The 17,812-nt window shown below is 31.7% G+C and overlaps 1 protein-coding gene across 1 annotated transcript; it reads right to left on the reverse strand.

The window, feature by feature from the left end:
- Positions 1–3,883: 3,883 nt before the first annotated feature.
- On the reverse strand, positions 3,884–5,608 carry LOC109177632 (GATA transcription factor 19-like). Its single transcript, XM_019327049.1, has 2 exons — positions 4,816–5,608; positions 3,884–4,525 (listed from the first exon to the last, which is right to left on the reverse strand). Exons 1-2 carry the CDS (start codon positions 5,290–5,292, stop codon positions 4,205–4,207), a joined length of 798 nt encoding a protein of 265 aa, XP_019182594.1. The 5' UTR covers positions 5,293–5,608; the 3' UTR covers positions 3,884–4,204.
- Positions 5,609–17,812: the final 12,204 nt, after the last annotated feature.

Below are 17,812 nucleotides of genomic sequence, written 5' to 3' on the forward strand. Positions count from 1 at the left end.
ATGGCCTAACTTGAACAATCGTTATATCGTGCACCAGGGCACATAAAGCATTGTGGGTCTTACTTAAAACAACGTCGTTTTTTATGTTAAGAGTTTATGTGTATTAATGTATTATGTTATGAGTTTATGTGTAATATGTTAAGAGTTTATGTGTATTATGTGTTATGTTAGATTAAGTGTATTTTGTTATGAGTTTATGTGTATTCTGTTATGAGTTTATGTACATCCAAAACAGGAGATTTTTTTTTTCTTTTTTTAGAAGTTAACTACAGAAACGGGAAACGAAATTTCTAAAAAAAAAACAAAAACAAAAACAAAAACAAAAACAAAAACAAAATACAAAACGACATCGTTTTGCTGCACGATATAATTTGCTAAACTTGACGGCAAATTATATCGTGCACCGCGGTGCATAATCGATTATGCACCGCGCATCAAAACGACGTCGTTTTGTTAAATGAAAATAAACGGCATTCGTTTTTCGCCGTTCCGCACTCTTCTGCAAAAAATAACTCTATTATTCAGTTTCATTTCGTATACACTGCAGTTTCGGTTCAACACAACTACAGTTTCATTCGATATTTATAGACTCAAATATGTGAAAATGTTATTTAATTTTATTTTATATACACTATAATTTAATTAAAACACAACTACATGATCATTTTGATATAATTACAGCTTCATTGTACAATATACACACAAATATGTAAAATGTTATTCAGTTTCATTTTATATACACTGCAGTTTCATTTCACTACAACTATAGTATCATTTTGATATAACTGCAGTGTCGGTTTAGATATACTGTAGTGTCAGTTGATGTTTAATACACCAAATAAGCGGATTCCGTTAACAATAACGACGGGTCATTTCTTTACTTAAAGAAACGGCATCGTTTTTTACCGCAGTCTATGATATAACGACTGTAACTTGACCTGGTGGGCTATAATTTCGTTTCAACCAACATAACAATTCTACAATTAAACCCATTAAAGCTAGAGATACCTAAACCACAAGACCAAAGGTGACAAGGTCCATAATATTAAAATGTATACGGTAACCTCAAATTAGTTGAATAGTTGACATGATAACTATATATAATATTTTGTTTGCTGTGGTCATAAAGTGGGTTTCACTTATACCACACATCTAGATAGTGATTGTATCATTTTCCGTAAATCAAAATATACAACAGTGCTTATACCCAATTGTTATACCATGGATCAGGGTTCATATTGCATTGTGAACCCTGGTCCAAAAATCATGTGTTTACAAATACATAAATTGTTAATTATAATTACAGACGCATAATGATGGGGAATATACCTCGGGTTCAGACTTTCCGTATGCTCTGTGCTCCTACTTGAGTCGGGATCAAACGGTTTGGGTTAAAGTGAATAGGTCAAGTCCTATATAAGAGCCATTAGCCTTCATTATAAGGGGCCCCTCCATTTCCTCTCTCTACCCTCTCTCTCTAAGCTATAAGCTCTCACCTCTCTCTAGAATAGATGAGATACAACATACAAGAACAAGATGAATAAAAAGCCCACTTTGCTCTACATTTTGTTGTCTACTCCATTGTTCATATACAGTTTAGATACATGTACATACACTACGTAGCAGGAATTAGTAGTATCATATAATATGGTAACTACAAACACATAAATTGTTAATTGCATATACATAATATGTTAACTGCAGACACATAATAAGTTAATAACACACAAACATTATGTATCTGCAGTTAACATATTTTGGACATGCAATTAATAGTTTGTGCCTGTAATTACTATATTATGCGTCTGTAATTACCATGTGATCGATGTGCATTCAATTTGTTTACATGTACGGAAACGATTAACTGCAAGTACTAAATCTAAAAGTTATTTTTAGATCAGAACCCACAATGTAATATAGATCCTAATCCATAATGTAATTTACCGCTTATACCATGAACAAAGATTCGCATAATAAAATAGATTCATGATACAAATTTATTTTAATGTTTTACATGTTATTTTTAGTATACTATAGTGTCATTTTGATTTAATAATATACTAAAAATGAATGTATATTAATATATAATAAACTTACTAAAAATAAACATACATTACAATTTACAAATGAATATGTAAGGTGAACAGCAAGTGCATTATACCATGCACCCCATTTGCGATATCAAATTTGATAAGTTGTTTAATTTATTATAGGAATAAGGGTCAAATAGGCCATTGAACTGCACACAATAATGCAATTAGGCCACCGAACCTTAAAAAAAAAAAACAATTAGGCCACTAAACTAACAAATTTCATTCAATTAATCTAATTTATAGGTTTTGTAGGTTAGTAACAGGTCACTCAAAAAATTTAAAATATTTTTTAAAAAATTTTTATTTTAAAATAATAAATTACGGAGTAAAATTTATAAAATAAAATAATAATTAAAAAAAAAACGTTTCTTCGCTCTGCCGGAGACGAAGAAAGTTTATTCGTCTCCGGCCAGAGACGAAGAATCTTCTTCGTCTCCATGGCCGGAGACGAAGAAACTCTTCGTCTCCATGGCCGGAGACGGAAAAACTCTTCGTCCCCGGCCAGAGACGGTTAAACTTTTTTTTTTTAAATTTTAATTTTAAATTATTATTTTTAAATAATAATTAAAAAATATATTTTAAAATTTGGGTGACCTGTTACTAACTTGCAAAACCTGTAAATTGACTTAATTGCATGAAAATGGTTAGTTTAGGGACCCAATTGTTGTTTTTTTAAGTTCAGTGACCTAATTGTATTATTGTGTGCAATTCGATGACCTATTTGACCCTTATTCTTTTTTTTGTTTGAATGCTACTCGCTCTATTACAATGTACCTATTTGACCCTTATTCTTTTTTTTTTTTTTGAATGCTACTCGCTCTATTACAATGTAGTATCTGTTCATATACTTTCTCAACCTACTGAAACACAAAGAGCTAATAACGCCTCCACAGAGGCTCGAACTCACAATCTTCCAAATAGAAGTCCAACCCGGGTACCATTGGACCACATAGTCCTGGTCCTTATTCCTTTATTATAATACATTTTTAAAATAATAATGCCAATAAAATTAAAGAATCTCAAACTTTTCTCCAACACAGAAATCCGTTTGTAAGTGGCAATGATCAGAAGAGAATCGAATCGAAACGGTCGAGTATTGCCGTTGTCGGTTCCTGTGACGGTCAAAACCTACGTCGCAGGTTAAGCATAGCCTATATCTACTTTAAGCTTCTTGTCCCTTCTTGTCTCAATTCATTCCTACTTCATACCTGGAAAAAGTAAAAAAGCTAATTCGTACATGGAAAACAATAAATAGAGAATGGATTAGGTATTTTTGAACTAACATTTTAGTTTTGCCCACTTTTAACTAAATGATCCAAATGGTGAGAAGTTAGTTCTACCCATTTATGTACCATCCTAACTGAGTTGGTCAAATAATTAAATATTTAAATTTAAAATATTAGGTGAATTTGACTTTAGTCGGTAAACAATCATAAGAAGATAAATCAACTTAAGTTGCCCAATTAAAGAGACAATATATAGGTAACTCCAGAAGTAATCAAATTTATAATCTTGGTTATAATACTTTGGGTTAATCTTAAAGCCTTTTGCAAAAAATTAGCCTCAAAATTTTAATCAATAAAATATCATAAATAAATTAGGTTGAATCTCTAATTTTAAGAGTTTTAACATCCCGACCTACCTAATAAAGTATTTGAGAAAATTTAAATCATGTTAACTTAACTGAACGAGGGACCTTGAAATTGATTCCTGATTGCCCAGGTTTAACGTGTTCCGACAACGTACGAAAATGTGAAACATAAAAACATTAAAGTGATCATATCGATGCTACAACTGGTATATATACTACGGAGTATATATATATATTTATATATATTATCATCATCTTCAAAGTGAAAAGTTAAAGCCCTATTAAGCTACTTAACTAATTGCTTCTTGATCTTGACCGGCTAAAAAGAAAAAAAAAAAAAAAAAGGCAGACAACATAGAATTAACTCATTTTCACTCAATCTATGAAACACAGAGACCAAAAAGAATAAAACAAACAGCTGGAGAAAAAGATGATTCCCATAATGAGCTATCCATGTATGCTTCTTCGATCGGCACGCAGGCTGCGCTGCAGCTTTAATTTGATTTGTAATTTTCTTTTTTCACCTGGTAAAGTCGTGAACTAAGCTGGGCCGATCGGCGACGTTGAGGCGCCAGGACAGGAAGGAAATGCCGCCGGCGCCGGCGTCGGAATCGCGGTGGTCGTCTTCCTCGATGAACCTAAACTCGTTGCCGTAGGCTACTGAAGGGTAGCAGGAGACCTTCTGTGGGGCCTGTGAGTACTGGTGATGATGAACCCATGGATTGTTTATCATCATCTGTTGGGAGTCCATCCCCGGGGCGCCGCCGTTTGCGGTGGCCGCCGCCGCACTGGCCCTCCTCTCCTCTTTCTTGTAGCGAATTCCACACGCATTGCAAAGTGACTGCGCATATATTAGATTGCAAATACATATAAGTACGTGAGTGAGTTGGAACTCATTAAAAGATTCAAACAATGTGCATTTTTGGAGCAATTAACCTGCTAAGTTAGACTCTGATACCAAATTGAAGCATGTGTTCCATCTCAACTAAAATGCTGATAGTTGGATTGTACATTAATGGTTATATGCCTCAACATGGTCCTTTATTAGTTAGAGTATGCTGGAATAGTGACTACTAATTTCTTGAATACTCGAAAAAAAAGTGTGCATTTTGATGAGAGTTGAAAAAATACCTTTGGGCCACGGGGACCGTTTCTCCATAGCGGAGTGGAAGTGGTGTCACAGTTAGCACAGCGGCGAGCGACGTCAGGGGCGGCGGCGGGGCGGCCGGATTTGTGGTTGGCGGCGGATGAAGGCGGTTGTTTGTTGGACTGGAAGATATCCCAGCAAAAGCTGGACTTGCTGCGATGATGATCAGCTTTCTTCTCGTTCTCAGTGGTGAGACGAGTGGAAGGAGTTCCCAAAGAAAGCGTACAATCCACAGAAGACGAAGAAGAAGCAAAAGAATACATATTCTGGGCATCTTCATAATCCCCATAAGCATTAACCGCCGGCCGGTGATTACTGGGCGCCGCAGATGAGAAGAACATGGAGAAAGCAGAAGACGATGACCCATTGCCACTTTGACTGTGATGATGATGATGAAACAGACCACATGAACATGTCCCCACCATGTTCCCATGGCAACCGCTGCTGCACCTGCGCATCATGTTTTTTCTTTTCTTAACTTCTTCGATCACTTCTCGCTTCAGTTCAGAAGAAGCTAGTTTGAATGAGAGTGAGGGGCAGGCAATAATAATAATATAATGTTTGAATGAGGGTTTTGAATTGGGAGATGAGAAGATCGAGGTTTGTCTGTTAATATAAACTGGCAAAAACCAGTCAAAACTAGCAGTATCCCATGTTGTCGCCAAATGACAACATCATCACCTTCATTATTTCTTTTTTTTCTTTTGGATTTTTCGCTGCTAGCTAGCTGCTGATTGGGACCAAGAACTGTGTATCGAGAGAGAGAGAAAAGAGGGGTGTTTTGTGTATGTGTATTATGGCAATTGCCAAGTGCTCCCCTATTTATAGTAAAACCTGAGTTGTATGTAGTTTGAAGTTTATACTTACAATGTCTTCGATCTGCGTACTAGTACACACAATGTCCCAGAAATATCATTAAATATTGCAAAATACTACTCTTTTTTTTTTCAATTTTTACGTTAATCCATACATCTCTGTTACAATGTATCTCAAACTTACTGAAGCACAACGAATTAATATCACAAATACTAGCTATCAATCGAACATGATCTCCCGTTTGAGAGAATCACTTCATACTACTTGACTACAAGATCATTGTTGAAAAAACTTATTTAGAACTTTACATTAAAAATTATTTTTCACCCATAATGTTCATTAAGGTACGAGTAAGGCTGGGGTGGAAACCTTACTGGTGACATAGCTAGCTTAGCAAGAAAAATAAATCGTATTCATGAAGATATACCTTCTCTTTTAATACGATAGATACTGGATTCGTTAAAAAATTTTATTAGTAGTAATAACTTATGGATCTATATATTCTCATCTTCTCCTTTAGTTTTCAAACACATATTATTAAGTTAAATAGTTCAAAAGAGGGCATGTAGTAAAAACAGATAACATTATTGTTTTTTTTTTAATGTTACTGACTCTATTATAATGTAGTATTTGTTCATAATTATTTTCTCAACTTACTGAAGCACAAAAAGTCAATAACGCCTGAGGCTTAAACTCACAATCTCTCAGTCCAATTCGAGTGTCATACAAGATGCTTGGCAGATAAGATTATTGCTTTGTTGCACTTGTTGTTTTGAATTGATACAAGAGAGTTTTTTTTTTTTTTTTTTTAATAATAATAATAATAATATAGTGAGATGGAATAATGGCAGTCAAAAGAGGGCACGTGACAAGCAGGAACAGTCTTCCATGGATCTGCCTTCTCCGATCACGAGGTGGCTCAAAACCAAACCCCACCGTACCCCGCCCTGTCCGCAGCCACCCCTCACCCCAATGAAAATGGAGTCGCCCCCACCGCCATCTAAGCTGCTTTTTTCTTCTTCTTCTTCTTCTTCATATATCCCTTCAGGCCTTCAGTTCATGGGTCCAATCTCTCTTCCCTCCTTTTACTCACCTTTCAGTCACCCAACATTATTCAAGTACATAAGTACATTATTATTTATAAGATTATTATGAACCCTGTCGTCTGAATGATTGTTTCTGATACGTCACATTTTGAACCGACACTTCATTTTTATTTTTTTTTTTAAAGAAATAATTACAATTTTAACCTCTAGAGTTGTTAGGTGATACTTCGTATTTTATAAATGCAAAAAGTAATCAAGTAGTTTGTAACTCAATAATACCACTGTAATGCTCCCAAATAACAAATTTTGTGTTTAGATAGGTTGAAAAAGTATATACATTGTAATAGAGTCAGTAATACTAAAAAAAAAAAAAAATTGTAAAGAGTAGTGGCCACATTTAGGGGTTGTTTAGTATGATGGATTTGTAAATCCATTTATATCGAACTCCATGAATTTTTTTTATCTTATAATTTGGTTTAAGAGAATTGTAAATCCCTCCAACCATGTAATTGCAATTCTTAAGTTCTTACTAGGAATAGTTACAATTCAAAAATGAATTACTATTTTTCCATTATTATTAGGAAAAATGGTACCTTTTCTCCCTAAGTTATATACTTATAGCACTTTTTCTCCCCCCAATTATTTAAGTGGCTCTTTTTCCCCCTGAAATGTTAAATGGACATATTTACCCTTCAAATAAATATTTAAAATTAATATTTTATTTATTTTTATTCTCCAACAAATTATTACTATAATTTGGTTCAAACCAAACAGATACTATAGCAAACAAACCAAAATATTCCAATTACAATTTATAATCAAAACGCGATATTTAGAGTTTATTAAAATCGCGAACCGGAATGGCCGGTTCATGTTCCGAACTGAAAAAATAAAATACATTTATTGTTGAATTTAGACTATTTTAAAATAAAAAAAATAAAATTTTAAAATAAAGACGGTTCAAAATCGCGAACTGGATCCGGAATCGCCTGTTCACGGTTCATGATTCAGTTTTTTTTTTATTCTTAAATTTAATAAATTGAAATCCAAATATTGGGTTCTAGATCTGAATAATAACTGAAAACTTTTAATTCGATTGCTATAGTGTCTGGTTCAGTTTGAACCGAACCGTGATAATCGCTACATATACGCAATAATTTGTTGGAGAAGTAAAATAAATAAAATGTTTGCTTTTAGGGTAGAAATGTCAATTTAATATATTTGGGGAAAAACCACCACTTTTAAAATAATTGAGGGGGCTAATGTGCTTACATAAATAATTGAGGGAGAAAAAGTGCTATAAGTATATAATTTAGGAAGAAAAAGTGTCATTTTCCCTTATTATTATTATATTATTACAGAGTATATTATATAATAACATTTTAGTATTTATTCATTTCTTTCCTTTTAATTCACATATCTTTTATTCCTACATATCAAACAATGTAATTTAAATTTCATTTTATTATTTTCCCATAGTTACAATTCTTTTCCCTCCAAATCCATTCATCCCAACCAAATTGTAAATTCAGTTCACGTTTCAGAACCATTGTTAGTTCACGATTCATCATTAGCAAGAAGCCAAGAAATAACTGAACCATTTCTATGAAGTTTTAGGCGGTTTATAAAATGTCGATTCCTGTTCATGAATTGTCAATTAATTATTGTTTGTTTTTTAAGGTATTTTAGCCTTTAAATATAACCAATTATTTGAATTTTAATTTTAAATAAAAGATTGGAATATAAATTAAATAAACATGTTATATTTCATATTTTAAAATTTGAAATGTTGTCTTTAAGTTGTAAAGTATTACAAGTTATTTTTATTTTTCGTAAAGCTTTTTTTTTTTTTTTTTTTTTTTTTTTTAACTACCAAGGTTGAATTCCTTATGTATCTTAGCAAAATTTTAAACTATTCTTTATAAATAACGGTTTGAATGGTAAACCATTATATTTGATCATAATCAACGATTCACCATTTGTCAAAATAAAACCCGTAACCTTAATTGTAGTCATTAATGTTCAAAACTTAACTTGAACTTTATGTACGTACGATTACCATTCAGGACCAATCTCACAAATTTATGATTCAATTTTAAAACTTTAGTTAAAGTGGACGGCGACCAAGTTAATTGCAAGCTCAATTCTTATACTATATATATATATATATATATATATATATATATATATATATATATATATATATATATATATAAGTATAGTCTCCAAAATGGCTTTTCTTACCCATCTGTTAAGGGTCTATGAAATATTATTATTTATTTCCCGTCAAAAATCTTAATTGAGGGAAATTACACTCTAACTTCAATCAAAAACATTTGTGGCCACTAAATTGTGGAGTTAGGGTGTAATTTGATGGAGAAAGAGAAATAAAATAAAAATAAAAATTCATTATTAGTTTGATCAACTAAAATATATGATAAAATAATTATAAATTATAACAAAATTGTTAAGGTATCAGAAAAAAAAAAAAAAAAAAAAAAAAAACATCACTTTAACAAAAACATAGGACAAATAATGGTAAGCTTATAACTCGAACTAAAATTTAAATTTTCTCATAATTTAATCTGAAAAAAATCGTTCTATGAGCTGAGTTGAGTGTCATGAGAGTGTTGGTTAGTTGGTTTATGCATGCGGTCCAATCTACCAGTCTACCATATGAAACCAAACTACAAATTGATACACATACATACATTATACGCTAAATAACAAACAGTATCATATATATGTTCATGATCCTCAGTTGCCGTACCCTGGAATCACGTGAACACAACCAAAATTACCACCATCTGTCAATCAGTATAATTTTATACTGAGGTCTGAGGAATTGATGATTGATTGGTAGAAGAGTGATTTTTTTAAAAAATAATTAATAATCATAATTTATCATTGATTGAAGAAATAATAGGCTGTTTGTTCCCTACTTTTGTTAAATTGCAATTCATGGGTATTTGAGAAAGTAAAAACATATAAAATGACATCACTACGATTTGGTTGTTATTACTATTATTAATACATAAGGGTATTTTAGTCTTTATACTACTTATTTTCTTCTCAATTCCAATAATTATATTTCTCCCTACCAAACAACGTAATTTGAATTCTTACTTTATTCACACCTTATTCTTTCCCACTGAATTACAATTCATTTCCCCCCTAACTCCTTCCTTCCAACCAAACGCCTTGTATGGGTCAAATAGGTCATCTGACTATACATCAAACTACAATTGGATCATCGAAATAAAAAAAAAAAAAAAAATTCATTCCTGCCAACCAAACGCCTTGTATGGGTAAAACAGGTCATCCGACTATACATCAAACTGCAATTAGATCATCGAAATTTAAAAAAAAAAAAATTAGATCAAATCCCCGAATAATGCAATTTAACTTAAAATGACATGTTGACTTATTAACATGATGATGTGGCGGTTACCGATTTTTTTTTAAATTTTTTTTTATTTTAATAAATTTAAATAAAATAAATATTTAAATTAAAAAAAAAAAAAAGGTCGCCTTCTCTGGAACCTCGCATTTTCATCGAAGAAGGCAACCTTGTTTTTTTTTTTTTTTAAATAATTTTTTTATTTAAATTTAGTAATGTAAAATTTTTAAAATATATATTTTTAAATTCGGTAACCGCCACATCATCATGTTACCAGGTCAATATGTCATTTTAGGTTGAATTGTATTATTTTCCATTGTTCGGAGACCTAATTGTAGCTTAATTGCAGTTTGTTGTGTAATGGGATGTCCTATTTGACCCTTATTCTCTTATTGAAATATCAATATGAGTTATTTGATTTATGTAAAAGTTTGTAACTGCTATTTAATTGTGTGATTTTAGTGAAACCCACACACCTTGTACCATTAGCCGACAAAGGATCACAATGAGGTATACTAGTTTAAGTTCCCCTAATATGTAATATTTGAACATTTATACTTTAAACAATTGTAATTAAGTTAAATAAGTTAGATAGATTGATCTAGTAAACTTTTTTTTTTCTTTTGAGGAAACTAAAAATATTAGTCTTGACTCTTGATAGCCATTTGATATAGTGTGATGTGTTTGGTTGATTTTCAAAGAGTAATATTATACATGTACTCTTTTTAAATTTGTCATTCTATATTCACCTTTTGATATGGTATTATCTGATTAAATTTTTCTATGTTTGATTATTAAGTATGTTTTACTTTTAATATGCGATAGATTAACTAATTCATAGTACCAATGAAAATAAAGAATTTTATTCATACGCTATAATGCAAACTTAAAAAAGGAAATCATTTCATTTTCAATTTATGAAATCCCTCAATTGAACTATCTCGTGTAATATAACTCTGTTTGGCAGAATTTATTTAAATTAAATTATTAATGAGCTATAAATTCTCTTTGATAAAACATATAAAGTTTAAAATAATAGCTCAACCCGTGCCTAGCTACTCCTATTGGTGGGAGTGTGAGATCCTTGGATTTTGTGGGTGTAAGAGGGAAAGGAATTGAAAGGCGATTGGAATCATCAAAATGGGATACTCTGCAGTCAGTCATCAAAGCAACCTATGATCCTTGTGGTCTAAGACAGCATTCTTTGACTCAAACATGGAAAACTACTTACAACCACACAAAAGACAACAAAAGTAATTCGTACCCACACATTTTAAAACATTATTATTTTACGTAAAGAAAAAAAAAAAAAAAAAAAAAAGTAAACTGAAACTACAGACAAGTGGTAGAAAGATGTATACATACAGTGACTAAACAATGCCAAAAAACAATAAAAACAGCATCAATGGAGGTAGCAACAATGGCCCCACCACTCATCATCATCATCATGCCCTAAAGCCGAAACCGATCGAACAAGAACAGCAACTCCCTCTGCCCCTCTGGTATATATATGGATTCGATTGAAAGATTCAAATCCAAGAAAAAAAATTCAAATAAGAGAGAATCAAATCATCTAGAGATTGGTGTCATCTTTAGTTCGACATATAGGCCATGTTCAATAAATGACTGTTAGCTTAGCTGATTGAGTTAATTAAATGGTATAACTAATTAATAACATTAACTGATTGTAGAAATGTGTTTTGTAAATTAACTAATAATTATCTGATATAATTTATTTTTCTCAAAAATTATTTTAAATAGCTTTTTTAAATGTTAATATTTTAAAGTTATAAAAAACTAATTAATCAATTGAGTCTTATAATAATCATAATAATTCATCAAAAAGATACACATACTCTTGCAATCACGCTTGCAAGGTCGTGATGGTCATACATACCAATAAAATCATTTTGAATGATGATGCTACGTGGCTGGTTGGATTTGGTGGGGCCCTCCCCAGCGCGAACTCTACTTACTTTTGAAGTTGGACCAGTTTTCCAAATATTGCATATCTACTTTGCATGAGCATTAACACTAACCCCCCCACCCAAAAAGACTAATCATTAGTCATGAATTCTTGTGCCACGCCATTTGCATGCATCCATGCACCCATGCATGCATCTAAATCGAACAACGTAGATTTTGGTACCATTATTTTACCATTTTGTCATCATTCAACTAATTGATTTGGTTTGGAAATGGGTGGTGGAGTTGATGACTTATGGTTTTTTTTTTTTTAATTTAAAATTCATGAATTTAATTTTTATCAATGTTCTTTCGATTGAATTTGCTTTATTCATCAATTTTTTTAGTACAATTTATTTTTTATGTATAATTTACAGACTATTATGCAAAAGCGATATTTATTTAATCTACACTTTTCGATAGTAGCTATGAATTTTTTCCGTTATCCAAAAATAACATGTATATAAAGAGTTTTCCAATCACCATTATATCTAAATCTTTAAATTTTAGTAATTTAGTATGAAATGTTTTAAGTTTGGTGACAATTATGTCCAATTATGCCTATAATCTTAAAAATAATTCACTTTTCTTAATTTTGGGGCTATAATTGTTAAACATATATATGTTTGTATAAAATACATGTTTTAAAATGGTTTACTTTTAAAATTTTAATTAGTTGAATGAAGTAGACATTTTGATACATTATGTTTTTTTAAAAAAAGGTGTTGTTATGTTATAACTTTGTAAATAATTTTTTTTCCTGACGAGTGAAACCTATATCTACTATTCAGAAGTGTGTGCATTGAATAGATTTTATTCTTATGTAATAATCTATAAATTATACATGATAGGTACGTAAATTGCACTAAAAAAATTATGTATAATATGTTCGATCGAGAGGATATTTGTAAAAATTAAACTCGTGACCTTTCGGTACATAAATTTAAAATTTTATTAGTAAAGGCCATGACACATGATGCATGCATGTAAGGCAATTAATTAAGAGTGTGCGAACAATAATGTTTAAAGGTTTAGAATAGTGTTTAAATAGAGGTTATTTAAAAACGCATTCCTCGAAAGCGACAAGATACAACTGGAATATAATGAATCTCACTCTCTTCTATATACCTCTTCTTTTTGAACTCTCTCTCTCTCTAGATAGTAGCTTTCTCTTGATTGTCTGTAGGAGTGAGTTGGAGATTGGTCTAGTGATGCTTTTACCATGTAACGTTAAAGGAGAATGCAGTATGAACAGTATATAAAGGATTCAAGCTAAGATAGGAAGTTGTACTACATGTATTCTCATTTTACTCGTTATATATTCTAATCTTGTATTGATTGATCATTACTTTTCGAGCGTGATCCCTTTTTTTTTTTTTTTTTTTTTTTTTCTTTTTCTTTTTCTTTCCCTTCTAGCCGATCAATGCAACCAATAGAATGTTTACTTCAATTCTTTAGTTTTTTTTTCCTAATTTTTCATTTCTTAGAAAAATAGATAATTTAGTTAGAGGCAATTTCATCCAAATTGATCAGACTATTGACTTATTTATCACAAGATTACAAGTTCAACTCTCAACCGGAAGCCGCCTATTGGCTTTCTTTGTTTAAGGCCATCAACTATGGACAACCTAGGTCGGTTTATCTCCTTATGGTTCTTTGTCGATTAGGGCATAAGATAGAGTTCACCCAGTGCATAAATCGAGAAGTGATTATATAGGTGTAATCTAGTCAAGGTGAGTCTGAATAGTCAAAGGTTTAAAGTTGGACTCGATTTAAAAAATTGAAGTTTAAACTTGACCAAATTCTAATTTTGTTGAGTATCTTGAATTCGATTTAATTTATTACTCGAACTATTTGAACTCGAATTTGACACAATGGAATGAATTGATCGAATTCAAACATTTATCCAATTGTTATTGTTGAAATTGAATAGTTCACAAATAGCTAGACTCATTTAAACTTGGGTGGATAGTAAGACACCCCTCATTTTCTTGGGGGAGGGGAACATTGAGTAAAGGAAAAGAAAGCTATATAAGCTATATGGAGAGTAGATGTATGTATAAACCCAAGAGGAGGAAAAGGGGAGTCTAGAAGAACAGAATTGGAGTGGCTTTAATAATAAGAGCAGTATATATGTAGTAATGGAAAGTGAAGAAGATATGGTCAACATCATCTTACCTCTAAAGAATAAACTGTAACCTCTTATTGTCTCCTTTGAGGGGGGATAGCCTTGTGCCCAAAGGAATGTTGGATGGATTCCCCAACTTTTCCATCGCCTTCAATTCGTCGATTCTTACTATGTTTCCTGCGACCACTTGTATTCCCGGAAATTCTCAGGAAACCAATTCCCATGTTGTTCAGTACTTTAATTTACTTATGGGATAGGGGAGATGATGTGACACTTATGTTTAAACTATTGGAATGTAATTACCTTAAAATTCATGATAAGGTTTTATTCAATAATACAAATATGATTAGCTTCAGTAGTCCGAATGAGCAGCTCAGTTGGTCACACAGATGAAGTTTATGAACAATGACTTAGGATCGAGTTCAAGTGGCAGTGTGCGTGGGAGAAACCTCTCAAAGTGAGGGGAGCTCATTGTGTGCACTAAACAAATGTTTAGTCTCTGTGTAACTGTGTTCAGCTGAGTTACCATGATTTACATCATCACAGATGCTCTGTCAGGGCGGTGTCTGGGGGCCTTTGGGGTTGGGGATTCAACCTTTTGGGAACAATTATTAACCTCCAATTGTTATATCATGGACCATGATTCATATTACATTGTGAACCCTGATACAAAAAATCTGTACCTTCCGTTAACACATTCTTAAATAACTTGATTGACTACAAAAACTATCAACCATAATGTGTCAACTATAGGTGCAAAATCTGAATTGATAATTGCTGACACATAATATGATAGTTACAGGTACATAAACTATCAACTGCAGGTACAGAATGTGTCAACTATAAATACAGAATTTAAATGTTATTTTTGGACCAAAGTCTACAATGCAAGGTAGACCCTGGTCCATGATATAATTTTACATTAACTTCAGTGTATAATTACTAGTGGATTAACGGAAGACATCCATGGTCAAACAAAAAAATTAATGAGTTATTCACAAATGATCTTTGAGTAGGGGTTCCAGTTCCGCAAATGGACAAACCGGAACCGGAATCCCGGATTTATTATTATTTTTTTTATTACAAAGGAAGGGGATACCCATACAAACTACGCCTACAACAAGGCTCAAAACCTAGACCTCCCACATAAGGGAGCAATCCGATACCAGTGGACCACAAGCCACTTGGTTTGGATTTATTTTTTTTTAAAAATTAAAAAAACACAATAATTTTTAATTTTTTCAGGTTTGACGGTTCCGGTTCCTTTTCATCTCGAACCATAACCGGAACCATATTGGTTCCGATTAGGAACCGGAACCGTACGAACGGTTTGATTCCGATTCCAGTTCCGATTCAACAGTGCACGGTTCAGTTCGAACCGAACCGTAGTCACCCATATCTTTGAGCTTCATCTTGACTTTTCTTTGTTTTATTGGTTTAAAAGAAAATATATCTAAACCATATTTATTTGTAATAATTTTGAGTTTAGAGTCTGTTTGGAAACCCGGAAAATGACTTCTGGAAATCATTTTTCGAGTTTTTGGTGTTTGGGAAGGCTGGAAATGAAATGGTCAAAGAAAAATGCTAGCTAGTCAATGAAAATGAGGGCTAAAATCCGGAAAATGACTTTCATTTTTTTTTTTTTGGCGGAAGTCATTTTCCATCTTCCAATCAACACGCGCTCAAGCCTTCTTCTCCCAAAAAATGACTTCCCCTTTTAATTTTTTTTTTCCAGATGTTATGCCTTCTTCACTGGTTTTTCGCATCGGAAACCAGATGCAATTTTTTTTTTCGTTTTGATTTTTTATGTCTAAACTTGTTGCTGCAATTTTTTTTTTTTTTTTTTTGTACTGATTATATAATAAAATGCTTTGCTTAATTTGTAGACTTTAATTTTCAAGACTTGATTATTTATGCATTTATGTTGTTTCTAACATGTAATTGTGATTTCAAATTATCATATTTGGTATATAATAATTAAAATGTTTAAGTATGTCATTCTGTTCATTTTCTGGAAAATGAACCAAACACCAAAAGACAGTTTCTCATTGTGCAGGCAAACACAGGAAAGGAAAATGACTTCTGGAAAATGACTCATTTTCCAGAAGTCATTTTCCGAATTTCCAAACAGACCCTTAAGCATTTTAATTCTGAATAATACCTTTTCAGTCGATCATTTGCAAAAGGGAAAATGACACTTTTTCCCCCTGAGTTATATACCTATAGCATTTTTTCCCCCTAAGTTATTGAAGTGGCTGTTTTTCCCCCTGAAATGTTAAATGGACATATTTACCCTTAAACTAAATATTTAATTTATTTTTTTCTCCAACAAATTATGACCATAATTTGGTTTAAACTAAACAAACACTATAGCAACCAAACCGAAATATTCCAATTACAATTTAGAATCGAAATTCGATATTTAGAGTTTATTAAAATCGTGAACCGGAACGGACGGTTCATGTTCCGAAAAAAAATAAAATACATTTATTGTTGAATTTAGACTATTTTAAAATAAAAAATAAAATTTTAAAATAAAGACGGTTCAAAATCGCGAATCAGATCCGGAACCGCCGGTTCACGGTTCAAGATTCAATTTTTTGATACATAATTTTAATAAATTGACATTTAAATATTGGGTTCTAGATCTGAATTATAACCGTAAACTATTAATTCGATTGCTTTAGTATCCGGTTCAATTCAAATCGAACCGTGGTCATCCCTACGTATACGCAATAATTTGTTGGAGTAGTAAAATAAATAAAATGTTTACTTTAAGGGTATAAATGTCAATTTAATATATCAGGGGGGAAAAAGCACCACTTTTAGAATAATTGAGGGGGCTAATGTGCTTACCTAAATAATTGAGGGGGAAAAAATGCTATAAGTATATAACTCAGGGGTAAAAAGTGCCATTTTTCCTTTGCAAAAACAAAATTTATGTAGTACACATTTTAAAATTAGATTGTGAATTTCTTTCGCCATTAGAAAATAATTTAAAACATAAATTGGCGTAGTATCATCGGTATGATGTCTAACCTTTTTGTATTTAAAATATGTAGTCTCAGCCGACAGCAGGCATTTAGCAGAAATGTTTAATTAATAATTTAATGCAGGAATAATCGCGAAAATCTTATCGTATGGACAACTCCCAGCTAGGTTGTATACATGTTTGGTCTGTTCTTGTTATATGTGTAGGATTTGTTTGGTTTCAATTTCGATTTCCTATGACACGTCACACGTACGTTAAAGAATCAAGAACAGCGAGATTAAAAATGTTAATGACTATAATTAAGAACACAACTTTCATCATTGCATTAAAAAAAAATGGAATAAGGTTCAAATTGATCACTGAACGTAATCTGAAAATACAATTAGGTCATTGAATAAAAAAAAATTACAATTAAGCCACTGAACACTCTAAATGTATGCAATTTTACCTGATAACAAGTTACCAACAATTTTAGCAGGTTACCTGCTTACGTGGCAGCTAAGTTGACATTTTAAATAATTTTCAAATAAATTTTAAATAATATTTAATAAATTTTAATAATAATTTAAAAAAAAAACGACGTCCTTTTTTTATTATTTTTTTCATTTTTTAATTTATTATTAAAATTTATTAC

Source organism: Ipomoea nil, unplaced genomic scaffold, assembly GCF_001879475.1.
Source record: "Ipomoea nil cultivar Tokyo-kokei standard unplaced genomic scaffold, Asagao_1.1 scaffold0805, whole genome shotgun sequence".
Taxonomy (NCBI): Eukaryota; Viridiplantae; Streptophyta; class Magnoliopsida; order Solanales; family Convolvulaceae; genus Ipomoea; species Ipomoea nil.

Excerpts from the sequence above, each read along its gene's own strand:
- LOC109177632 (XM_019327049.1), bottom strand. The coding sequence starts at position 5,292 with ATGATGCGCAGGTGCAGCAGCGGTTGCCATGGGAACATGGTGGGGACA. Across the intron at positions 4,526-4,815 it reads ACGGTCCCCGTGGCCCAAAG|TCACTTTGCAATGCGTGTGG; the intron begins GTATTTTTTCAA and ends ATATATGCGCAG.